Below are 26738 nucleotides of genomic sequence, written 5' to 3'. Positions count from 1 at the left end.
TGAATTTGCTCCCATCCCCACCATCACATCATCATCATAGTTATTACTCCCCCAGTCCACTTTTAATTGTCATGATTTCTTTTTTTAGAGTCAAGCGATAAAAATTTTGACTAACATTTTACAATGTATTTTTTAATCATATTGATATGCGAAAAATTGTAATTTATAGTATTTTCCGTATAGTTTTTGAATATCTAATTTTTTTTGCCTAATATCGAATTAATATAATCTAATTTAACTTTGAAAATTAGTCAAATTGACTTTCGAAAAGCGCAACATAATAATTAAAAGTGGACGGAGGAAGTAATTATTTGCAACAAATTTTAAACATATGGAAAATAAATAAACCACACAAATAAAATCTGAAAAAACATGAATATTGTATTGATAATAATGCGGTACAATTTTGTTCCTTCCTTGATTCTTTTCTCATAAGATTTATCCATGATTCGAGGGCCGTTAGTAGCGGATTTTCCGAACTTGGATGATTTGGATTTGATCTCTTTATAAATATTCCATGAATTTGCAGAATATTTGAGTTTTCGATCTCTTTATGAAATTTTTGAGTTTTTGATCTCATTATGAATATTCCATGAATTTGTGGTGGAATTTTCGAGATTTCGATCTCTTTATAGAATTTTCGAGATGCCTTTTCAAGGGAATATAATATCTTTAGGCATGAACCAATATGTAGGATTAAATAGCCTCCAAGAATCTTAATTGGAATTGAACACACATTGTTGAGTCTCAACTCAAATTAGACACGTCTTTACAAAATTTCAATATCTACCATAATCACTAGCATTAATCATTATCATCATTATTAGTATAAACCATCTGCATTATCACTAGGGAACATAATATTAATTTTTATAATTTAATTATTTGAATGATATATTTACTATGTTTACAAATTAAAACATTATATTTACTATGAACCAATATTTAGGATTAAATAGCCTCCAAGAATCTTAGTTGGAATTGAACACACATTGTTGAGTCTCAACTCAAATTAGACACATCTTTACAAAATTTCAATATCTACCATAATCACTAGCATTAATCATTATCATCATTATTAGTATAAACCATCTGCATTATCACTAGGGAACATAATATTAATTTTTATAATTTAATTATTTGAATGGTATATTTACTATGATTACAAATTAAAACATTATACACGTGAAGCAACCGTTTTACTATCATTTTAGCAGTCGTAAATCGAAGTCAACTGGTGTTACACAGTACAACCCCCATTCGTGTATATATTGAATTGAAATGAAAAAAAAATCAATTCGAATCGTATTCTATATTTATCCTAAAATATCTTAATCCTCCCCCCATTGAAATTGCTGTTGCTGTTGGTGAAAATGGGTTCAGAATCTGATGATTGCAAGGTGATCTTGGGTGTAGATGGCGGCACTACCTCCACTGTGTGTGTTTGCATGCCACTTCTTCCCTTTTCCGATATCCATAATCTCCCTGATCCACTTCCACTTCTCGGCCGTGCCGTTGCCGGCTCTTCTAATTTTAATAGTGTTGGAGGTATATATATATATATATATATTACTTGTGAGATTTGGACAATTCAGAATTCCCCTTTTCAGAAACCCTTAAATTCATTGGAAAATATAATTTATTGATAAAGCAGGCCAATTTCAGCAGAATGGATGATTAGACCTAATAGCTGCTTTGTATTTAAGGGTTTCAATATATGAATGTGTCCGCTATAATTCAAGCGAAAAAGGGATTTTTTTTTTATTTTTTTTGTGATATGTTGGTTGCTTTATTTTCTGGGGTGCTTGTTAGTTATTCGAAAAAAATAATTTGGAAGACCTTTTTGAGTTTTTGGTATCTAACTATTCTTTGTGCTTTCTCGGGTGGGGCAGGGGAAGAAGGTAGAAAGAAATGAAGTAGTTCATACTAATCATTCAACTATCTCTTAATTCCACACTAGTTGAGGTCAACTGAATCTGACAGACGCATCTTTTTCTTTTGGGAGGGCACTCCTAGTAGTGGGTATTTTGTAGAACTTTTGATATCCATTGCTCAATCTATGGTCGTCTGTACGTGGGTGGATGTTCCAAATCCAAATAAATTGAGTGTTCGGAGGATTCATCATAGTTATGCTATATTTATGCTGGTTGTCCACCTGCCACAACCATCCTTCTTTATCTGCACTTGAGACTGACTAAGCTGGGGAAAGCTTACATAGCGGAATTAAGTAGGTCAAAATCAGAAGCAAAATTTATATATGTAAACATTACGATATTTGTACTTGACCATAAGCCTAAGGTCTTGAATTATTATGTCATTTGTTAAACATGCCTTTTGGATTATTTTGAGGGTCATCATTGCAAGTTAATTATATTGGATTCAAATTTAATGCTATGAGCAGAATAATACTGTGTATGTCTGGATTTCAACTGTTGTTCAATTGTTGAAGTTTGTTAAATCAACTGCTAGAAGTGTTTTCCTTACGATTGGAGTAATGTCATAAGACAGAAATGTTCTCGATTCCTAATATATATGAGTTTCTGTTTCTTTATCATTCTCGGTTGATGTTTACAGAAGATGTAGCTAGAGAAACACTGGAAAAGATTATAGCAGAAGCACTGTCTGATGCTGGTGTCAAACGGTCAGCTGTTCAAGCGATTTGTTTGGGTTTATCCGGTGTGAACCATTCAAAGGATCAGGAAAAAATATTAGGCTGGCTGAGGTTTGCTCCGTGCGCTCATTTGTTAAAAGATATTTTTGCTTGTGGAGTTAATCTTGTATGCAACTTTTGAATTTAGTCTCAATATTAGGCTGCTGACATTTGCTTTTAATCACTGAGAATTCTGCTGTTCCAGCTTCAAAACTCGGTGGAATAAGGGGTTCTGTCCCGCCTCTACCCTTCTCCACTCAAATATTAGACTTGGCCCACCACCAGAACTTGAACTCATGATGTGCTCTTACCTTACATCCTGCGTTGTACTATCTTCGTCAATGAACTATCGCCTGGGAACTTCAGTACTGCTAATTTTTAGCAAGCAATTTCACATAATTGTGTCTTGTACTCTAATTGTTTCGAAATTATGGGACATTTTGGACCCTGAGCTAATTGTTCCAAAATTATGGCGCATTCGGATCTTGATATGCAAAATAATTTATAGTATTGATAACGATGTATTTAGAAAACTTATTCAAAATGTATATACATTTCACTAAATAATTGTCAAAACTATGATATTTTTACAGGAGCACATTCCCAAGTCATGTTAAGTTGTATATTCAGAATGATGCCGTGGCTGCTCTAGCAAGTGGCACGATGGGAAAACTTCATGGCTGTGTTTTAATAGCTGGTACTGGAAGCATTTCTTATGGATTTACTGAAGACGGAAGAGAAGCTCGGGCTGCGGGTGCGGGACCTGTTTTGGGTGATTGGGGGAGGTAAAGTTGGTGCGTATTCATGTACATATTCTTCTATATTTTCCTCTTCCCCATAACATGAAAAAGACGAATATGTGGAGAAATATATTCTGCAAACATATACAGGAAATTAATTGCTTTTTTGTTTTAGCTTTCTGCCTTTTTTGTCATAAGAAAAATATACTTCTGCTGATGTAGAATTCTGGCATATCAATTGGCATTAAAAAGGTCTCCTTATGCATGGTAAAGTTTAGTGGTGTAGCTTTCTATGCTGCTAATATTGTAAATTGCACCATTGGTGAGGATGCTATTATGTTCTGAATAACAGTTGAATTTTCAGATTTGTTTGCACAGTGGCAGATATTCATCTAGCATGCCAGCTGATGGCTAAACTAGAAATCTTGAACTTGTTGCATGAGTAAAGAATTTTGTAAATATAGAAAGTGATTTGTATAGATGACAGTTCTGCTTTTGATTAGAGTTGGACTTTATACTAAAACTGGTACAAGATTCTGGCTTTGTGTCCTTGTGTAGATTATTTTACTTCAATGTATAGGACTCTAGTGAATTTATTGCTGCTCAGAGGTTGCGTTTTAAATCTAAACTCATTCAGAATATGTTCTGAATCAGAGAACTTTGTCCTTTCCTGTTGGAGCACTTGAACTAACTCTTTTACTAGTTGTGTATCTTAGTTGAGGACATTGAAATGATACTCAGTTCTCCTTATTCTGGTTGACTGATGAATTTGGTTATAGCTACTTTAATTTGACAATTGAAAGAGATAAAAAAATATCAAAGGAATAAGAAGAGATATCAGAGAACTGTATTCTTTGCGTTAGCAACTTTATTTACATATTCAAATGCATTCAGTTTCCATGTGCATCTCAAATTGACAGTAACTCTGGATTCTCCTTCAAGCTTGTCACAAATGTCATATTTCATGTGCCTAGCTTTCAATGAGGTTATATGGAATAGCTCCTCTACACCCTTGGTTAAGGCCATGGTGAGTTGATCCCAGTTTTTGGGGCTGGTATTATGGTTTCATGTGCAACTTTTCATTGACATAGTGTCTATTTTCGTTAAGATGATTGGTTATATCACGTTGAAGTGGATTAGGAGCAATACTCATTTCTCCCTTGTCCTGATATGGTGTCATTGGATGCATTATAAAATTTAAACCTTGCACTGAGCATCATGGTCAATGTAAGTCATCAATGCTAGAGCTATCCCTTGATGCTTTGCTTTGGCACCTAATTGGGCTGCCACAGATTGAATTAATTCAGGTGACCATATTTCACCTAACTTTATCAGGGGTAAGCTTTTTGTAAGTACATGTGATATTCTGCTTTGATGCCTGTTTCTAGTTCATGTGGTTATTGAAAGAGAATAGTATTACTTTTCTAGAGCCCTTTAAAAGTGAAAAATTCAATATTCTAAATCCGACGGACGTCCATTCTTGAAGTACATCTCAAGCAAAATTTTTAAGGAGAATCTATTCAACTGACTTTGAAAAAATGAGTCTTATCTAATACTGGTTTTAGGATTTTGATAAGTTTGAGAACACACATGTACTATACTTTCTCTTGTTTTCTGTTAATTTCTCAATGACTATAGTGATATGTTCAAATTCGCACTTGTCCATTAGTTACATTTGGGTTAGGATACTCCTGGCACAAAGCAGTTAAGGATCTATAATTTGTTTGTTTTCTGTACCTTATTTGTACGTCATTTTTGTGTTTTTGAGGCGAAATATCCCCAGATCAAGGATGGGGCTGAATACTACTTTAATAGTTGATACCTGATACTACTAATTTTTCAAACTGTCATGTATGTTCTTTTTTGTGTTCATGTCATAGTGTTCACTGTTCACTGTTCAGGATATCCACTTATTTAGGTTTGTTGCAAAAGAAAAAGAACAATAAGTAAACAAATGAATAAATGAAGAAAGGACACAGAAGTATTTGATAAAGATTATGCCACAAGTGAATTTGCTACTCCTTTCGAACATGATTATAACTACCAGTTCCTGATAGTGCAGTGGCTATGGGATTGCAGCTCAGGCATTGATTGCAGTGATGAGGGCTCATGATGGTCGAGGTCCACAAACAATGCTCTCAAGTTGTATTCTACAGTCACTAGGTCTTTCTTCTCCAGACGAACTCATAGGGTATCTTCTCTAAACTGATGCGTCAAAGTTGATGGACATTTGAAGTGCCTTCTCCAGCTTCTTCCATTAGGGAAAGGATTGTAGATGAATGAAACCCACCCTGGGAAACATTTACACCATATAAACTGATGAAAATTAAAGAATATATGCTTGAGAACAAAATTTCAGCTGTTTCATTTCATTCTTATTGGTATCTAGGTGGACCTATGCAGATCCATCTTGGGCTCGCATTGCAGCACTTGTCCCAGTAGTTGTATCCTGTGCGGAGGATGGTGATCAAGTTGCTGACGAGATCTTACATAATGCAGTTCAAGAATTGGCTATAAGTGTCAAAGCTGTTGTCCAGAGACTACATTTGGCCGGGGAAGGTTTGACATTGATTTTAATAAAAAAGTTCTAATTTTATATGTTTCTATCATGCTCTTTTTTGCATGCACTTAAACCCTCGATGATCAATGACAATGTAAGAGATACATGTCTACTCAGCTACTTTTCCCTTGTTATCCTCTCCTCTACACAGTATTGATGTAGGTTCTATACTTTCTGGTATACTTCTTGTATACAGGTTGTCTAAACATCACTAAAATTATTTACCTTATCAAAAGCAAAAAAAAAAAAAAAAAAACCTGCTAGTACTCTCCTATTCACACCTCGTTCTAATTTTGTGACTGAGGTAACTAAGAGAGAATGCGAAACTCTACGGTTGAAGAAGATGAGCCGAGCCGTTGCAGATTTGAAGATCTTTTTTCAGATGTGCAGATGATTTTCATATTATTATTGGCCTGTGATATATATTACTCCCTCTGTCCCAATTCTTACTTTCCTTTTTGGTCAGTCCAAAAAGAATGACACATTTCTATATTAAGTAACAGTTTAACTTTAAAATGTCTACTTTACCCTTAATGAAATGATTTATAGTCACACAAATTTCTATCATTCATTTTGGACCACAAGTTTTAAAAGTCTCCCCTTCTTAAACTCCGTGCCGAGTTAAACTACCTCACATAAAATGGGACGGAGGGAGTAATATTTTAAATCACAGATTATGTTTAGGTCTTTTAGGTTCAGTTAATATCTCCTGCCATTGTCATCTTCTCCTATGATCTTCACTTTGATTAGCTTACTTTTGTGCTCTCTCTTTCTATAAGTAAGACCCTCGTTTCTTCGTATTCAAAACTGATAAAGACTATGAGTTAATGTTAGCTGGGTGGGGTGCTATAAAGACATTTCTTTCTTGATGCCTTGAATCAATGAAGATGAGATTCCTCTATTAATTTGGGAATCCTTGGAATTATGCTAATATCCTTTTAAATGTAACACATGAAGAATAAAAAAATTGTGAAGTATAGAAATATGGGTTGCCTTATATTCTTGAGATTTTTGTTAGATCTGTTGATTATTCTTTATGTATTTTTAAGTTACTTGCATACATTTCTTTATGGTTTAGATTAGTTGTTAATCTAAATTTCTTTTAGGCCATTGTCATTATTTCCTTGTTTTCTGTTTGCTTATATTTTACTCCCTCCGTCCCAATTTATGTGATGAGTTTGACTGGGCACAGGATTTAATATATATGGGAAGACTTTGCAATGTTCCAAAATTATCCTTAAAATAAATGAATCTTTGAATAGAAGAGTACAGCTTTGTGGAGTTTTTGCTAAATAAGTGGGAACCCAACATGGGTAATTTTTTTGTTTTGTTTTGAAGTTCGTAACTTTGTATTTCTATAAATGTTAAAAAACAAAGTACTTCGGTATACTGAACCCAATTTACAGCAAAAAGACTCCTAAGAAACTGAAGCTATTCTAATCTCCTAAATGGAGTCTAGTACATCTAGAATTTCTACAGTTTCTTTTGAGTGTGCCTGTCTACACCAAAAACAAAGAGCAGAATACAGTTCACTTTTATCTTCTGCAATGAGTTGCTCCTATTCTCAAAACATCTGGAATTCCTTTCTTTCCAAACTGTCCACCATATGATAGGTGGTACAATTCTCCATCTGGCGCTGTCTCTAACCTCCATCCTGCTTCTTCCCAGCTTGCTAAAGTCGCTGATAGGTTTCCTGGCATTGTCCATGTGATGCCTCTGAGAGCAAGAAACATCCTCCATATTTGACTTGTGATTTTGCAATGTTGGAAAAGGTCTCACTGTCTCAGTACATTAACTGCATCTAGGGCATATAGTAATCCCTCTTTTCATCAGGTTGTCTTGGCCCTTGGGTGAGAACAGCTTCTCTTGTCAGAAGGCAGAAGCCTGACAAAACAATTAACCTTAAAACGTACCTTGGTCTTCCAAATGTGTTTCCAGGGCCACTCGTCAATTTGGTAATTGGATTGATTCAGGTCATTATAGGCTACATTCACTTTATAAGCACCACTAGTCCACTACTGTGACCATTTCACCACTATTAAACCCTTCCTGCAGATCACCCCAAGTTTCCAACAGATTGTAGAAAGAAGTGACAAAGTGTAAATATCAGGTAAGCTCTCTTGCAGGATCTCAGTTCCTATCCATACCTCATTCCAGAAATCAGTTGTTTTCCTAACATGGATAAGTTGTTGATAGTGTCATTAAGTATTTGTCAAATAAGGAAATGTGTCATTCTTTTTGGGAGTGACTAAATAGGAAAGTGTGTCATATAAATTGAGACAGAGGGAGTAGTTAGATATGGAGTCTTATTTCTGGTAAGAATTCTAGCTTGTTCAAGGCTCTCTATTCGATAAACAGGACTCTTGTATACTCCTACTTTGTATTTACATTGGATGAAAAGCTTATCAATTGATAGGGTTTTACATCTCTTTCTCTAAAACTGTCTAATTTTCTCTCTTAATTTATCTCATTTCCATTTTTCAATTTCCTTCCCTGGCCTTTCTCCTATCTTCCTTTTGGTATCAAATTCGTGCATGTTGACAACTGCAGATGGGAAAGGCTCCTTCCCTGTTGTTATGGTTGGAGGCGTACTTGGAGCTAACAAGAAGTGGAATATAGGGAATGAAGTTACTAATTCTATTTTAAAGACTTATCCTGCAGCTTGTATAATTCGACCAAAGGTTAGTACTGTTCTCTCGGTATGATTGAGTCTTGTCCAGTTTTTAACGACAACATTGGGTAGGAAAAGAGATTCTTTTCATACTGCTTTCTTTGAAGTTGGTTGAAGGAAAATGCAATCTTGGTTGTCATTCAATATTTCAGTTGATATTGCCATACTTTCCTTCTTTCTGTTGTTTGTGCAGTCTTTGTTAGATCCTCGCTTTATTGTGCTCCTTATCTTCCGTTATAGTTGGAGGCTTGGAGCTGCGAGTGCAATGAGGGAGTACAGGACTAATAAAATATGATTGGTTTAGCTTAGTGAAAGATGTTACTTTGTTATGCGTCCAAAATTCTACTCTACATGCATTAAGGGAAATGTTTGTGTTGAAATCCTTTCAAGCGAATAATACAAAGCTTATATGATAGATTTGGAAATAGCATTGTAGATACCCAGGAAAAGCAATTGAGAAGCTTTAAGTTTATTATATAGCTCACAGCTAACTCATAGCTATCTTAGACTTCTCAAATACATTAGGCTTCCCTCAGAAATGCAATATATAGTCTCTCCATCCTGAAAAAGAAATAGGAAACATGAAAGGATGTGGAGTTCGAGGGTAAATCTAAACTTTTGCTGTAACTTTGTAAAAATAAAAGCTTACATGTGTAAAAACTACATAAAAGTGATATAAATCAAAAGTACCACTGTCATTCTTTTTCATTTCATTTGTTTAAAAAGAAATGACGGGTTTAGAGTGCAACAGTTAAAGTATCTAATATTTGACCCTTCGGGGTGGCCCAGTGGTTTGGGCTTGGGACTTCCATGTTGGAGGTCTCAAGTTCAAACCCCTTGCCAGCGAAAGCAAGGGGTTTGCCTTCTGGGTCGAGCTCGTCGCACCAGGCTTGCCTAGTGCGGGTTACCTCTCCTAGGTGGTTTGCGAGCTATTGCTTAGGAGCGGGGGTTTTACCCTGTGCGCACTCAAAGGGTAGAGGCTGCGGGTTTCCCTTGTCATAAAAAAAAAGTATCTAATATTTGATGTAAATTAGCTTCCTCAATCTTTTTGACATAGAATTTACATGTGTAGGAACTACTTATAGTACTATCAAACATAACTTCTACTAATAAAGCTATTTAGGAAACTTCCAAATATGTTGTGGTAAAGAAAAAGATGTTTGCTTACCATTGTGTCGTATAAAAAGATTGGTTTACCTATAAAAAAAACGGATTTTAAGAAGCATATGAGTCTTCTAATTCTTTGCTACTTCTCTTCATTCTTTTCAAGGGGTGTGAGATTCCATTAATTCTTGTAACCTAATAGGTAAAAGCTAAATATTGGTCCCGTCTTGTGAATCCTTTTGACATGTTTTCTCCTTTGATCTCTGTGATAGCTACATTATCTGTCAACGGTTTCTTATGCAGATGAATAACAAAGTAAGCAGGATACAAGTTTCTTTTTTCTCTACTTTACCCATTTTGTCTTAAATTAGCTTCGTCTTTCTTCCAGGGAACTGTTATCGTCTTAATTTTCATGATTAATTTTCTCCTATGTTTAATGCTTCTGTCACACAATTCTTCAGGTGGAGCCTGCGGTAGGAGCTGCTTTACTTGCATTAAATTTCCTGATGAAAGAAACAGTAGTGAATGACCACAGTTGAAACCTGATTGTACAGATCTGAAAGTGTTCTAACTGTATGACCATTGATTTCAACTCCGGGCATGTATGTCCATAGATCAGTGGATTATATTATCTACTTTCCTCTTTTTCCTTTGCCTATGCAGACTGCTAAATGTGATCAGGTATTCAAATGATCCAGCACCATATTGCTGTAAAGTATCTTTGTTTGCTAAGGTTGGCAGTCTTTTTATGCTGGAAGGAGATTGTGTGGTCATAGTTGCATTTGTATTGCAAATGGATATGACAATACCAATATCTATATAATAATCTTTTACGACATTCTCCTCTCTCGAGAAAGAATCTCTATTTTCCATTCATGGCCGTTTTGGGAGTTGGGTTGAACACTTATTCATAGATCGCATGAATATTCTTCTTAAAGATTGGAACGCAACAGTTCGTTCTCTTCTACTTTGGTCCAATCTACGCTAAGCTGATATCCCTGTTTATTCCATGCAAATTAGTTATGTGTTCCTGCAACAACTTGCTATCATATAGATGACATCTAGAAAAAGAAGTGTTTACACTTGCTAAACTGGGACTGTTACACCAATTGATGCAAAAAAGAAGTGAAAATGGAAACGGTTGAAACTTATGAATACTAAAGACTCACTAACTTTGTCCATGAAGCCTCTATTAGACTGAGATAGGTGTCGGGACCAGACCTATGACTACCTTAACAAAGAACTAATTGTCTACTCATACTGAAAGGCATAAATAAATAGAGCCCTCTGAAAGCACGGAGGTCTCACCAACTATGTTGATAAAAGATCTCCACGAAGCTTCTATTGTTGATCCTAAACAAATGTATTTGCATCATTTAAAGATGAAGCATCGAATGACGTCCATACATGGAATGTATGGTATGTAATATGACTGAATGAAATGATAAGCTAGTTGAATGGAACTGGAAGTAACTCATCTGAAAGTAAAGCATGTAAATGCAATGAAAACAAGTAAAGCTTTACAACTGAGGTAGGCAATAATATTAAATACTAAAATAGTATATTTTTACTTTTCTTGAGGAGTTTCTCTAATTGACAACCATCACGATAAACTTCATTATGATACAACGTCTCGACCACATTGTCAGAGTCATCCAGTACCTTGCTAGAGTAAAGGACAACAATAGCTGAACTTATGAATCCATATCTAAGCTCTTACCAATGGCTATGCAAGGAATTTTCCAAATCAACGACACAATCCTATCCTGCGTTGGCTATATAGTTTATGGGGTTTTGCATTATCATAACCCTTATCTAACTCGGTGCTCAATAGTACTCTCAAAACAATGCAATACTGTTCAATAAATGTAGATGCCTCATTTAGGGAAAAGGTCCCACTTTAGGGCGAAAATTGAAAATATATTACTTTAAGTCTATGCTCAATAATACTTCTTTAGAACTGAACTATAAAAAAATTTGACTATGCTTTTGTGAAAATCTGACTACCCTTTCTCAAGTTTGAGATATGCTTTCTTTAAAATTGAAGATGTTTTCTTTAAGAAATTGTCTATACTTTGTTTATGAAAAGGAAAAGGGATAAATTCACCCCCGAACTTGTCTCGAAAAGTCAATTACACGCTTAAATTAATATAGTGACCTATTACACACCTCTGCTACTAAATAATGAATTTTTCTACCCCTGAGACGTGTAGCACCATTCTCACAATGGGAGGTGTATCACACTTACGCCACATCAATGTCATGTCACTGCCACATCAGATGACATGTCAAATTTTGACTAAAATTCTCCATATCATTCAATTGTTTCTTCTTCAATGAACACCACCATTAAACCACTACCATTGCCGCCATATTACTACCAAATCTATATATTTCACCATGAAAATCAAAATAGTCACCATAAATTTCACCACCTACGATCAAATCCACCATCGAAATCATACTATCACCATTATCCACACAAAAATTGGAAAGATCCACAACAAAATTTGACACTCATAAGTCATAAACAAACTCATCACCATAAAAAGGTACAAACCCACCACTAAATATCACTACCACCATTGTCAATATCGATTTTTTCTTCTCCACCACCTTCATTCATGCTTCTTTGTCATCCCACGCCAATAAATCCATCATTATATTTTATTTTTAAAACATAATCATCAATTTTATCAACCACCAACAAAGCCGAAGAGAAAAATCAAATATAATAAAAAATTGTGAAATCGAATAAGCATTAAAATAGATATGATGGGGGTGGGGGAGAGGATTTTGGTGGAGGTATAGTGGGGTGGATGGAAATTGGGTATGAAAAAATGATGAAAAAAAATAAAGAAGAAGAAGAAGATGGTTGCCTATGAAGAAGAAGAAGAGGTGTTGGGTGGGGGAAGGAGGGTGGGGGTAGGTTGATTAGAGCTGTCAAAATGGGTTTGGCCCGTTAGGCCGCCCAACCCAACTCTTGAATTAAGTGGGGTTGGGCCTAATTTTTTTGGCCTATTTATGAACAAGGCTTTTTAGCTCAGCCTCATTTGGCTCGCTAGCCTCGTAGACCCAACTCGCAAGCCTCAGAGGCCAGCCCGTGGGCTATGAATATTTAAAAATATTTTATATATATATATATATATATATATATATATATATATATATTTAGTAGTGTTTTATTTGTAAAGTTTTTATCAATAAATATTTTTAAAAATAAAAAATCAAGTCGTTTAAACTAGCTAGTTTTTTGTGGGAGGAATGGTGGAATGATCAACATTTTTTCGCTAAATCTTACGCTGACTATTCTGTATTTTTGTAAGTATTCACCGAAGTGTGTGATTCATAAATGTATTTTTGTAAGTATTCACCGAAGTGTGTGATTCATAAATGAAAATTTGTATGTATTGATGTCGTGTTCATAGACGTCAACGTTCGATACTCTTAGATCTTTCTAAGAGAGTAATATTGCTCATTTTTTGGTTGAAGGGTCAACCCGTCCCAACCCGTGGCCCGCTTAGGGCAGAGTGGGCTGCTATTTTATAGGTCATTTAATTAAAAGGGTCAGCCCGTCCCAACCCATTTAACTCTCTAGCCCGTTAGGGTTGGGTTGGGCCAGCCCATTTTGAAAAGATTTTAATTTATTTACTGTCAAACGCATTTTATTTTTATTTTATTTTTTGCCACGTCAATTTTAGGAGGTAAAAAAAATCATTTTTAAACAGTAAAGGTGTGTAATAGGTCATCATGATAGTTTAAGCGTGTAACCAGAGGCGGATGTAGGATTTGGAGGTCCTGGGTGCCACATCGTTCAAGTAAGATAAACGGGTCGGTTGCTTTAATTTTGGGTTATAATTTGGGTTATTATCTTTTTCGATTTTTTTAAACAAATTGATCAAACATGCATGTTAGTAATATTTTCTTTTAGATATTCTATGATTAGAGATAACTAAACACTTCATTTTTTTTAGGAATTAAAGGGCCTTATTCACTTAGACTTTGAGGAAAAATATTTTTTTTCAAATTAAAATTTGAGCTTGTATAAACCATCTTATAGTGTTAACTATATTCATATTCCATTGACTTTATGTGTTGTTGCATATATATTGTAGAGAGAATAAAATTGTAGTTTCAACCTAGTCATCTTACTTAGCAAGAATGTCGGTGAAGATCGAAAGAACCTTTAAATTGAAAGAACTCTAGTAATAATATTCATCATTTTTAAAACTTATATTTTTTAAAAACTACTATTTAAATACATTCTTAATAATATTTATGTGATATTGATAATTCAGTATTCATAATTGATAAAGAATGAACATGCGACACTCATATCAAGAGATTAATAATTAGTGAAAGTTAAAAAAAAGTAAGAATCAACTACGGTGAAAAGGAGTCAATTTGAAATTAATAAAGTATAGTAAATAAATAAGAATGAGTGGAAGAAAAAAAACTAAAGCCCTTCACACTTCAATAAAAAAAGACAAAAAAAGAAAACAAAACAAAAAAAAAAAAAAGCTTCACAGCGCACAAACCAAGCCAAAAAATACTACTAGGAGCGAGGTTCGAACTCGCATTGCACGTGTGGCATATCATGCCCTTTACCAATTGAACCATTTATCATTATATTCAGTGGGTGGCAAAGTTAATATTTATTAAGTTCTGATACATATATACATATATATATATATACACAACAATTTTTCTAAAATCACTGGGTGCCATGGCACCCCCACCCGTACCCTTAGATCCGCTCATGCGTGTAACTGACTTTTTGAGACAAGTTCAAGAGTGAATTTATGGATTTTCCCTTTATGAAAATATGCATCTTTATGCAAAAATATACTTTCTTGAAACTCTTCTAAAATAATGCACTTGAAGCAAAATACATTTTTGAAATACTTCGTAAAAATCTTGAAACTTACTTTTCTCATGAAAACAATACATATGAAATACTATGACAAAATTTTCAGATAACTTTATCAAAAACATCGGTCCTTGTGGCAGTATAAGCATGAACCAACAATCAACAATCATCAATGAATATAAGGTACCATAATTATGATAATAAAAATCAAGAATCAATGATTAGAGATAGAGAGAATTCAAAAATTGTGATCTTTTGGAGTAAAAACCTTAGCTTTGATCTTACTAACTGAAAAAATTATAGATGTAGGGCATGAGGAATAACTTAATATTCTATGATAGGCTTACATACCTGGAAGAACAAAGTTCTAGAAGAAACTTGAAGAAGAAGCTTGAAACCCTAATTTTCTTTTCTTGATTCTTTGATCTAAGCCTTGGGAATGATTATGAGAGTATTTTGAGCATAGAGTATATTGTTTAGGACCTTAATTAGGTGCAAAAATGTTGAGATTTAAGCTTAGAAGGGGTGGTAAAATAGTGAAATAACCCTCTTTTAAAAACTGTCGGAGCCATCTAAGAGAGCCGTCTATGAGCCACAGTAACTTTTACGAGCGTAGAAGCTCCAATAGAAGGAAAGCATATATTTTGGGATTTTCTGATGTTTTGATTTAGGAAATCTTTTATGGTCTGCGAACCGTTTTATGAGTTGTCCTACACGGTCGTGGAGAACATGCAAAAGAAGAGTTTCAGTACTTCACTTCCACAAGACAATTTATGTACCATAATTAATTCTACGGGCCGTAGAATAGTCCGTGAAAGTGTAACACCTCAGAACTTGGAAGTTGAGTTTGAAAAGAAAAAGTTACAGAAAATGAGCTTGTGTCAGTTTATACGGATCAGTCTACGGCCCATAGAAGGCTCTGCAGTCCGTAGGAGGTTCTACGGTCCGTAGAAAGGTTTCATAGAAATGACCTTAGAAAATTAGAAAATGTCAAGTCTCTGATGAGTTCTTATGAACCAACAAGATGTCCCGTAAAAGAGTTGACGGGTGGTAGGAATGGTCCGTAGAAAGTATTCAAACTTAGTGAAATTGAGTGGCTTTGGGTCTATGGAAGTGTTTACGAAATCATAGAGATTTTGATGGATCGTAGAAGGAGCCCGTAAAAGTTGAATTTAGACTTGGAAGAATTTTTGGTTCATGGTTCTACAGTCCATAGAAGCTTCGACCAACCGTCGAGAGGTCTTATGGAAATTATTCAGAAATTGAGTCCTCAGTAACTGGTACTATGTATGACCAGTACGATTAGAAATTTATACGGACCTTAGGTCGGCTCGTAGAACCGATTCAGTACTTTTTATTTAAGGGAATTTGATCTTTTCCTACCCTTTTAACCCCTAAACTATGTTGTTTTTAGAACATTCTAAGGTCCTATAATTGATTTTACTCTTCCTAACCTATCTATTCCCTCTCATTCACTCAAACTCACAAATTCTCTCAAGGTTTTTCTTCTCCAACTCTCTCTCAAGATCCTAAGGTGAACATTAGGGTTTCAAGATCTAAGGTTTTCTTCTCTTACATCTAAGAGCTTTGATTACCCAAGATATGTGGGAACTTCACCAATAGATTTCTTTCATCCATTGGGTTCCAAAAGAATCTCAATCTCCAATATGATTTCAACCCAATTCTCTTAGGATTTTTTTATGTATTCTTCATGATTTGATTCAATTACATGTTTTTCAATTGATTTCATATGAGCCCATGCCGTATTGCATTTACTATGACTATGATTATGAATGTATGCATTGTTTACAAAACTAATGTTTTATGACTAAAAGAGGCTTTTAAGATAAAGTGTCAATAATTTGTGAAAGATTTTCTCACATTTGAAAGGAATCATGATTTAGATATTTAAAAAAGAAGTGTCTTGTCAAGTGATCAACCGTCTTTTATAATCCCTATGTCATCCGCCCATAGAGAAAATAATGTTACTACTCCTCTAGGGGAAGCTGCGGTCAAGACTAATTAGTAGAAGACATATTGACCTAACGAGGTAAGAGAGGACTCGTTGTCTTTTATGTTCCTCTTGTTAAGAGCGAGGATCTTTCCCTTGAATTGATGAACAACTATGAAATCATGGTTTTGAAAATAGTTATTCTAAAATGAATTTATGATTGGATTGGTACTCTTTGATTATTGTATTTCCAAGTATTTTGATATGATTACAATTATGTCTATTCCACTAGAATTTACTACTAGTAGAGATTTGGTCTTTAGTAGCAATTCCCTTTGTCTCAAACTATGTGCCCCGTAGGATTGTTTTAAATGACCTAAGCTAATGGATCCATTTTAACAAGAATGAATGTACGGGTTCCTTACCTTGGCTAGTAAGACTCCCTCTTTTCAATGTGAGGGTTTACACCGAATTTCATGTTATAGCTCACATGGTCTATTATCGATTAATGGTAAATATCTCACAAATGAACGATGTTTTCTTCAAAAGTTTTATGTAAGCTTTCCTTATGGTTTTCAAATATGCATTGGCCTTGTTCATGATTTATGATTTCACTTTAAAGGCATTACTACATTTTACTTTATCATGAATATCATGTTTTAAGTTCACTATATTATCATGTTTACATTTTTATGCATTTTCCCCATATTCAGTACATTCAAAGTACATATGCATATTGTGTCTATATTTTTTCATAATATAGGGTCTAACGGTCCTCCTCCCAGACGTGGCTAGATCGCGATTGCTCAACTATTGATTACTTGGATCGGTACTCATCATGGTTTGAGGCCTAGGCCATTTTCACTTTTATTGCTTTCTTAGTCTTTCAGTTTCAGACTATGTTCGTGACTTAGGGGTTTGTCTTACTTATGTCAGACTTAGTTAATGTTCCGCGTATTCTCTTATGTACTTTGTTGCTATCTCTTATGTCATATAAAACTTTGAGACTCATATTGTTTATATTCTATTTTATTGTATTTTGTTACGTCATGGTTATGTCAATGACTTGTTTAGGATCTCTCGGGATCCAATTCATCATGTCACATCTAGGGTGTACTGTGGGTCGTGACAGAAAGTTAGACATTGAAATTGACTTTCAGGACTTTGTTTCATTATTCGATCTATAGTCTGTTAAAAGATCTACGACATGACGGGCCCGTGAAACTCAGGTCCAACCCCATGTCTCAGAAGTCTGATTCCACGAGCTCGTCTACGGTCCGTGGTTGTTACTACGGGTCGTAGATGGTATCAGTGAAAGTCTGTTTTTTCTATGGATTTTGAATTCTTTTCTAGGATTTTTCATGTCTGATCTGAGTTGAAATTTTTGGAGTGTTACAATATCTCCTTCTTGAAATCATTCGTCATCGGATGATGACCAAGCTAGAAAATTACATAAGGCACGAATACAATCCAAAAACTGAAACATTCAAACACACGAATCAAAGTTGAATCTGAATTATAAATTTTCAGGGTGTTACAATCATATTTGCAATACCAAGATATCCATTTGCAATACCTCTAGAAATTCTCAGATATCGTTTACGAGCCACCCTCACAAATGTGTACCACACTAGATGACAATAACTCATCCAAGTTCAAAATTTGGTTTTTAATACTCGAAATGCATCCAGGACCCTCCAAATATAAACTAATAGTGCAAATCAATTGTAAAACACATTTTGAACTTGTTGGAAGCGACATAACTCTATTTGGGGATCAGTTAGGTGAAAAGTTGACCAAAGTCAAACCAAACTTAAAGAACTCTAAAAATCCAATCAATTGACCAAAACACCCCATAAAACTGTGAGAACTGAACCAAACGTTCACCTAGGCCAAAAACCACCCCCTATTCTAGTGGAACTATGAAAACTCAGATCCGACCTTTCTAATCTCAAATGTTGACTTTGGTCAATAATCTTATATTTCCAACTCAAAAACTCATCTGAAAACCTACAATCCTCGCAAGTCACAAATACCCTATCAAAGTTGTGGAGAGAGTTAAACTAGGAAAACATCGAAAAATGCAAAAACAACCTAGAGGGTCGTTACAGTTATTGTTACCAAATAAAACCCATGGGAGACCTCTAAAATTATCTATAATACTCATCATGTTCTTAATTTATGTGATACCATTTGACTTGACACACAATTTAAGAAAGAAATGATTTCAAAAAAATTGTGGTCTAAAACAAACCTTAAATATTTGTACGGCTATAAAGTTAAATCATTTTTCATTATAAAAACATGACCTTTTTTTTTTTTTATAACAAAGTAAAAAGGAACTTAAATGGTATGAAATGAAACAAGTGTGTAAAATTTGGGAGGCAACAACCATAAATACAAATAGCAATTTGCCAACTTTTGCAACGTGGCTTATTTCTCTTCGCGAAAATTTTGGGTTTGAGACGCAAAAATAGTTGAAAGAAACTGAATTATGGTTGGAAGTTGGAACATTCACAAATTTCTCATATGCATTTTTCACTTGCATACGGAAAAGAGTGTGTGTTAGATTTGGGATTCAGTAACCAAAAGATGAAGCTGGATTTTCTTACCCAGAGGGCGAAGCTATATCTAAGAAGAGGGTACACATTCTCCACTTTAGCTTCCGCTGTGAGATGGGAAGGAGGCGTTTCAATGGTTCAAGGAGCTTCCAGGGGCATTGGCTTGGAGTTTGTAAGTATACTTTCTTCTATCCTTTTCAGAGGTTTATGTTGACTAATGCATTTTACACACACAATTTTCCCCCTTTTTTAGTAAATGATTGATATTTGTGAACTATTTACTTTTTAACTTTTCAATTTAAACTCCGTGTTTCAGTTAAAGACAGTCGCATAAGTGAAATGGGAGAGTGAGTAATTGTTAGGATTTGAGAGACTGTTCTTATTGGCATAGTTGTATTCTACATTTTGAAGAACGGACTCAATTGTAAGACACATATATGATGTGGTTTGTGTTGTGCTGGACGTTTCATTGATGTGGTATTATTGTTGCTTCAAGGGATTAATTGTTTAATTTTGTGGTTCTTTTGATTTCTAGTAGTTTCATAATTTGGTTAGTAACACGGGCCATGATCCTGTCAATTTTGGTGAAAATGATATAACTGAGGTCCATTCAGTGCATACAGTTATTGTGCCAAGTATGAACCACTTAAAACTACAGCAATATAGACAGAGATTATGGGCATTGACTAATTTGTCTAACATATCACAACATGCTATTGCTGATTAAAGAGATAATTTGGACTATCTTACAAATGTCTTTCTATATTTCTATGGGGTTAAGCCCCCAAGGCCTAGCTCAAGTGGCAAAAGGTGGAGGATTTGTGGCTTAGGTCGCAGGTTCAAGCCCCACACCATGCAAAGCGAAGCCCGGTATTTAAGTGGAGAAGGGTAGAGGGGCGGGCCCATTATCCACCGAGTTTAGAAGGCTGTGATTGGTCCAAAGGGCGGGTCACAGACGGATTTCTCGGTTATCAAAAAAAAATATTTCTATGGGGTTAATGGGGGTATTAATGAAAAGTCTGTGTCTCATTCTGAATACAGTAGTAATGCTTATTGAAAAGGTGAAAAGGGATTTCCTGATTCTGGAGTCTTTTACTTTTAGTCCTCTTTCTTTAATTGGTGTAGTCTTTGCTTATTTCTAATCAAACAATTTTCAGCTTAACAGCAGTAGATGGGGCCTGGGTACGTATATTATTTATAAAATAGATGAATGAGGTGTAATAAAAACCATAGCATGCAACAATTAATATTTCTCTATTGAGTATAGTTTTGCAGGAGTTATACTATAGGCTACATGCTTATCAATGGTAAATGAAAAAACTTGGGTATGATAGTTCACACACAAACATCGTAGAAGTGATGCCTAAAATCTTGAAAATTTGATTATTCTGCTAAACTTATCGTTCACAATATAAAAAAAGTGAAGACTGTTAGAAGTGAGCATAGGCCATTGTTGGTTGTTGGCATGAAATTGATGAGTGAAGGGGTGCCATCTGGTTTGATTGTTATCTTGTGTTGTTCCTGATTATCTATTGGGTTCAAGAGCTTTTACTCCTCTTACCTTTCTTTTAAGTTTTTGATTTGTTTTGCCTTTTCTTGTCCCCCTTTTTATATGTGAACAGTTTAACTAGCATGTTTTAACTAGATCCGTTCCCCCAAATCTTATAATTTAGATCATCAAGGATCCAACATCTAGATCAGCACCCCTATTGGACACCCGCACCTGAGTCTGGCACTTAGATTTTGAATGTAAACTAGATAGCTGATTGCCTATTTGTTTTTTTAGTTTTGTGATGATTGTTAAACTTATGTTTATGTTATGCTGGAATGTAAGCAGGAAGTTTGTCATCTGTTTTCTTTCTTTCTCTGGTGTTGGGTTTAGATCAAACCTTTGATTGGGGAAATGGCTGTAGGCGTCTGGAATGAGTGCTCATAAAGGACCAAGTTCTTTACTGATCCAAAACATTGAGTGTAGTGCAACCTCATCCATACAGCTAGTGAAAGTAGAGACTGGATTTCTAATTTCATTCCCATTCATTTCCTCTTTTCCTTTTTGTTTTCCATACTTCTCCCTCGGCCATCTCATTTTTCTTGGTTCCCATGCCACTGCCAAAATTTGCACTAATGAAATGTAAGTATGAAACAGACAAACTTCATGAAGTTCGGAGCAAAGGAATAGAAAAAGTTTCTCTATGGCCTCATCTGGTATGGCTGCCATACACATGGAGAATTTGGCCTAACTAAAGTAATTCTTAGGTTTGTATAACTGCTTATTTAATATCTGACAACATGACCTTTTGTTTTTGATGGGCTGGTCTGACTAGATGAGTTTAATTTTCTTGCAAACTCTAAAATTTAGCATTTGCTTATACTTTCCTGTGCACGGGAAAACTTCCTCTGACAGGATATACTAGCCTTCTGTTTTTGGTCCAATCTTTAATGGACTATGATTGTAAGTCAATTATCATATTCTTTAACTGCTCAGCCAAGGTTTTCCCTGAGTTTCTGACTCGTGCAGGTTAGACAATTGTTAGAGAAAAAGGACCAAGGCTACGTTGTTGCAACATGTCGTAATCCTAGTGGAGCAACAGGGCTTCTGGAATTGAAGAATAAGTTTCCTGAGCGCCTTGACATTCACCCGTTAGATCTGACAGTTGAAAGCACTATCGAGGTATATTTTAATAGTTATTTCTTTGCACACATTCTCCTTTACCCTTTTTTGTTCATAAGTGGGAATATTGTATTTGCTCCACTTGCCAAAAGAATCATTTGCGTATTTCATGGTTTCTTGTTTGTCTTGTTGGTTCATGAACCTTTTTGGTTTTATAACAATGCTAATTCTCAGGACTCAGTCAAATCGATCAGAGACAAATATGGCTCAGTAAACCTTTTAATTAATGCATCTGGTGTTCTTTCAATACCCAATGTTCTGCAGCCAGGTACATTGTTTCTTTGTATTATGTTCATAAATTTATCAATTGTAGCTTGGACATTGTTGCAACTTATAATGATAATGAAAGGGATAAATGGTCCTTTCCTTTCTTTTAATCATGGAATTGGTAAAGTGAATTATTTATCTTCTCTCTTTTTTCAGTACAGAAACAACACTGAGTAAGGTGCAGAGATCATCCTTGCTTCTTGCTTATGATATCAATGCTGTTGGTCCCATTTTGGTCATCAAGGTGCAGTCTTTTATTTTCTCTCATGTTGTAGGCTAAAATAACTTATTTGAATCATTTCTAGCAATCAAGGTTTTGCTCAACAATGAATATCTTGTCCTGATACTTTGACCGACAAACAAGTAATTACCCTTGTTAATGTGTACATGATCAGGAATTTCTGCTCTCTCCTTGAAGGGAAGGTGCTAATACGTTTTTAATACTTGACTTTGAAAAAGCTAAACAACTTAATTCAAGCAAGAATTTGCCTCTTTTATACTGAACTTTGCTAACCAATCAGATAAGAATAGAGTAGGAAATCCCTTTTCCAAAAGACAACATTGTCGATCTTTTTGCATCAATAGTCATAAACTAGGTCTCCAAGGCTTTGGTTCAAATAAGAGTCCGGCACGTGATGAGTTGCTAGGTGCACATCACGAGCTTGAACCCCATCGCATACAAAAAGCTTGGTATTGTGTGGGACTTTGAATCTTTCTTAAAGCTTATGAGCCCTTAACACATCAATTTCTAGCTCTTTGTTAGTAGTAATGTTGTATAACCTATTCTTAACAAACTGCAAATGACAATCTAAACGAAGAAGTGGAGAAAAGATAACCTGATGTGTTATCTTTCGATAATCTGCACAATTCTTATCTGTCGGAGATGTCTCAGATTGTCGAAATTCCTTGCTGTCATGCTGGTAGATCTTAGTCCAGAGTCTTCTAGTTTCCATCTCAGAATTTTGAGCATATCCTTCCCTCAGAAGGTTTAAAAGTATCTTGTCTAACCCTTGTTTGTTCACAGATGTTACTTGATACTCCCCCCGTCCCAATTTAAGTGTCTTAGTTTGACTAGGGAGAGTTTTGAATCTTGTGGTCTTAAATAAAAGCTGTGTAGTCCTTTAAGTCATTGTGGTCTTAAACTTGCCATGTAGGACGCTGGAATCGCAAAACTTACTAAATATAATATGATGCACTCTTTTTGGGACAGACCAAAAAGGAAAGTAAGACACTTAAATTGGGAGGGAGGGAGTAGAAGTTAAGATAGAGGATAGACATCTGCTTTAGGTTTCCTATAAATTTTAAACTATAAAACAGACTTATCTGAATAAAATATTTTGTCCTATCTCAATTGTATTCAACCAGCATCATCAGATGAAGTTGGATATTTGGATAAACCTGGTGAGTTTAACAAAAACTAAACATGGAGCATTAGGAACCTCATTGTCGGAGTCGCTGTCATGCTGATAGATCTAAATCCCGAGTTTAAGGTTTCCATTTCAACATTTTTTAGCTAGTGCTTCTTCCGTCATAGGGTTGGATAATAGCTTGTCTAACTCTTTTTTGTTTGTAAAAGTAGCTTGGTAGAAGTTGAGAAAGAGTACTGCCAGTTCTGTTCTGTTTCCTGTTAATTTTGAATAAGAAGATAGACTTACTTATGTCAATTGTATTGGATCACCATCGTCAAATGAAGTTGGATATTTGGATTATCCTGGTGAATTAAGGGGAAATCATCATGGAGCATATAGGAACCTGATTGTTGTACTTGCACATAGAAGATCTTGTAAAGATAGACTTATCCCCAAAAAGGAAAAAGATCTTGCTAAAGTCAGCCATCTACTAGTTACTATAACAAAACTTAGAAGAGTGATCCACACATTTAAAGCAACACGTGTGTTTCATGAGTTGCCAAATGCTTCATTGTAAAAACAAATAAAAAATCAACAGGGATGTGTTGCGAAGAGATCCTTTTATATATAGTATATCATATCAGGATTCTCAAAATTAGATTTACCTTTTTCTTTTTCATATTGAATACCTCTTACTTTTGACAATGTAACGTTTAGTTCATGTTTTGCGTGAACAGCACATGTGGCCTTTGCTGAAAGCTGGAGGTGGCTCTGGAACTGACAAGGATTTTGCTATTGTTGCCAACTTAAGCGCAAGGGTGGGATCGATAGGAGACAATGCTTTGGGAGGGTGGCACTCCTATCGTGCATCTAAGACTGCACTGAATCAGTGTATGCTCTTTAAAAAAAAATCTATTTACCCAATTACATAGTTAACTTCTGCTGATGGATGGTAAAGTTGAATGTCTCCATGAACCTTTTTGACCAAACAATATGTCATGTAGGATAACTGAAATATGGATATCAGATGTATTATAGAGATATCTGGCATGATCATGGAAGGCAAAAAATCAAAGTTTTCTTAGCGTACAAGGATTGAGGATTTGTTGCATGGTTAGGAAGCAAGTACTTATTAAATTGACCATTTGACAGGAAAAAAGGAGAAACAATGGTTCCAGTTTTATGTGTTTAAAGAACTAGTAAGAGCCTGGATTGGCTTATTTTGAGTGTTTTAAGCCAAGATAGCTTTGAAGCACTTTTGTATTGTTGGAGACTTTGAGTAAAATAAAAAAGGTGCTTTTAAGCCAAAAAGACAAAAATAAGCCAAAAGCTATAAGCCCATCCAAATAGGCTGTAAGTCAAAAACTGTAAGGAAAATGAGAAGCACTTTTAAATGATCATAGAATGACCATTCCGTTCAACCAATAGCCTTTCATACATTTTATATAGTCGATGGTAGTGGGATCTGGTGCAGGTTAAGTTGTGAGATCGCTGGGTGGAGAACAGTTGACCATTAAGGGCTGGGGTGAAGAGTGAACTGTCTCAAACACGTTAGTCTCCACCTTGGTCAGATTTCAACTTCTTATGTATCAGTCTGGAGAGAAAATCTTAATTGATAATTGTTTTTTTTTTTACATTTTCGTTTTGTCCCTTTCATCTTTGCTCGAATAATCATAGGTGAGAAGTTACGTTTTCTCTACCTAAAGAATATCTAATGTGAAGTTCACTCCTCTCTTCATATCCTTTTTATTTTGCTTGCACTTGAGTTTAGAGATGATTAGAACCATGGGCACCCTTAAGCTCATTTATGCTCAGTGCTGTGTTTTGATTGTTGAGAGACAAGAAACTAATAATGCAATTCAGAAGAGATCACTGTTTGCACTGGCAAATGTACTGATATGCAGTGCACTTTCTTCCAAGTAGCATTTCTTGTGGACAGACAGAACAACAATTCACTACAATTACAAGAAAATGTTGGAATGTTACATTTTTAGTTTTGGGATATACTTCTTCAAGCATGTCCAGAATTCCATGATCCATGCCTTTAATTTTTCATCCAGTTTGTCCTCTAGTGAAATTGGTTCATGCTAACCATGTCTTAATGCTGCAGTAACAAAGAATGTGTCGGTGGAATTTGCACGTAAGAAGGATCCAATTATATGCATTTTGCTGCACCCAGGCACGGTAGACACTGATCTCTCTCAACCATTTCAAAGAAATGTTCCAAAAGAAAAGCTTTTCACCAAAGAGTTCTCTGTTCAGAAGCTCCTGAGTATCATGAACAACACAAAGAGATGTGATAATGGGAAGTTCTTTGCCTGGGATGGTCAAGAAATTCCTTGGTGAAATCCATACATGATGACCGGGTATCTACTTGGTTTTGATTGATTCCTCCGGGATGATATTCTTGATTTCTTCTTGTTGACCTTATTTTCTAGTTAACTTTGTATGTCCTTGTATGGATATGCGGCACTTGTTATAAGTTGAGTGATCATATATTGAAACTAGTTTCAGGGAACGTGTTGATCTCTAATTTTTACTTTAAGTTTATATCACAAAATAGTGAATCGAAAAGATACTTTATAGCTATATCACTTGAGAAAAATTTAAGAGAATTTAGAAACAGATTATTAGTTTCACTTTAATGTGTTGTTTTACTTGTTTTTTTTTTCAAATTTCAGTCGAAAATATATCAAAACGTCATGTCATATGGAGATTCGCATGTAGTGTCCAAAGTTCTTTGTACCATTTCTCGTCTTTGCCTTGTATGGAATTTGATATATGCTTGTTCACATTATATTACTACTCCGTGTGTCCTATATTAGATGGGCATCTTATTAAAAGTAGTTATCTCATATTATTTGATCACTTATTGAATCAAAATAGAATTAATTAAATTTTCCTATTTCACCCCTACATTTAATATGTTTGAATGTGAACAATTCTTAATACTAGCTATTCCTATACTCTATGTATATTTTTTTTCAAAATTAGTTTTATAGGTATTCATATGAACAAAGGGAAAAATAGTAAAGTAGATCAATCTATTAATATTTTCTTAATTACCTTGTAAAATAGAAAATGTCCATCTAACATGAGACATATAAAGTTGTACATATTTTTCCAACTTCTTGTGGAAATTAGTTTAAGACAAAAAGAATGTTAAAAAAAAATTTACTCAAAAAATAATAATAAAGGAATCCCTTTAGTTACCCATGCGGACTAGTGGTGGCAAATGGACGAATTGAAAATAGATCTACATAAATGAGTAACTTCCAAACTATTTCGTTAAGCTTCTAGTACATAACTAGGTATAGCCCAAAAACCTCAAGGGGGATAAGTCA

The 26738-nt window shown here is 34.9% G+C and overlaps 2 protein-coding genes across 2 annotated transcripts; both read left to right on the top strand.

Annotated features, from left to right (window-relative positions):
• Positions 1 to 1327: 1327 nt before the first annotated feature.
• LOC125840893 (uncharacterized) lies at positions 1328 to 10576 on the top strand. The gene is made up of 7 exons (XM_049519869.1): positions 1328 to 1548; positions 2575 to 2722; positions 3244 to 3435; positions 5453 to 5581; positions 5780 to 5949; positions 8501 to 8631; positions 10187 to 10576. Exons 1-7 carry the CDS (start codon positions 1374 to 1376, stop codon positions 10262 to 10264), a joined length of 1023 nt encoding a protein of 340 aa, XP_049375826.1. The 5' UTR covers positions 1328 to 1373; the 3' UTR covers positions 10265 to 10576.
• An 8488-nt stretch (positions 10577 to 19064) lies between these two features.
• On the top strand, positions 19065 to 25876 carry LOC125840896 (uncharacterized). Its single transcript, XM_049519872.1, has 6 exons — positions 19065 to 19279; positions 21626 to 21778; positions 21953 to 22046; positions 22207 to 22289; positions 24132 to 24285; positions 25505 to 25876. Exons 1-6 carry the CDS (start codon positions 19076 to 19078, stop codon positions 25738 to 25740), a joined length of 924 nt encoding a protein of 307 aa, XP_049375829.1. The 5' UTR covers positions 19065 to 19075; the 3' UTR covers positions 25741 to 25876.
• The last annotated feature ends 862 nt before the right edge of the window (positions 25877 to 26738 follow it).

The sequence above is a fragment of the Solanum verrucosum genome, unplaced genomic scaffold, assembly GCF_900185275.1.
Source record: "Solanum verrucosum unplaced genomic scaffold, falcon-dt-bn FXZP01000194.1, whole genome shotgun sequence".
NCBI lineage: Eukaryota > Viridiplantae > Streptophyta > Magnoliopsida > Solanales > Solanaceae > Solanum > Solanum verrucosum.
The sequence above is the reverse complement of the archived record's forward strand: the minus strand, read 5'-3'. Positions and strand labels throughout refer to the sequence as shown.

What these genes read in the sequence shown, in the direction of transcription:
- LOC125840893 (XM_049519869.1), top strand. Translation starts at nt 1,374, where the DNA reads ATGGGTTCAGAATCTGATGATTGCAAGGTGATCTTGGGTGTAGATGGC. An exon ending in AAAATATTAGGCTGGCTGAG is followed by an intron (nt 2,723 to 3,243) that starts GTTTGCTCCGTG and finishes ATATTTTTACAG; the next exon opens with GAGCACATTCCCAAGTCATG. An exon ending in ACTACATTTGGCCGGGGAAG is followed by an intron (nt 5,950 to 8,500) that starts GTTTGACATTGA and finishes TGACAACTGCAG; the next exon opens with ATGGGAAAGGCTCCTTCCCT.
- LOC125840896 (XM_049519872.1), top strand. Translation starts at nt 19,076, where the DNA reads ATGCATTTTTCACTTGCATACGGAAAAGAGTGTGTGTTAGATTTGGGA. An exon ending in GGGGCATTGGCTTGGAGTTT is followed by an intron (nt 19,280 to 21,625) that starts GTAAGTATACTT and finishes TGACTCGTGCAG; the next exon opens with GTTAGACAATTGTTAGAGAA. An exon ending in GTCCCATTTTGGTCATCAAG is followed by an intron (nt 22,290 to 24,131) that starts GTGCAGTCTTTT and finishes TTGCGTGAACAG; the next exon opens with CACATGTGGCCTTTGCTGAA.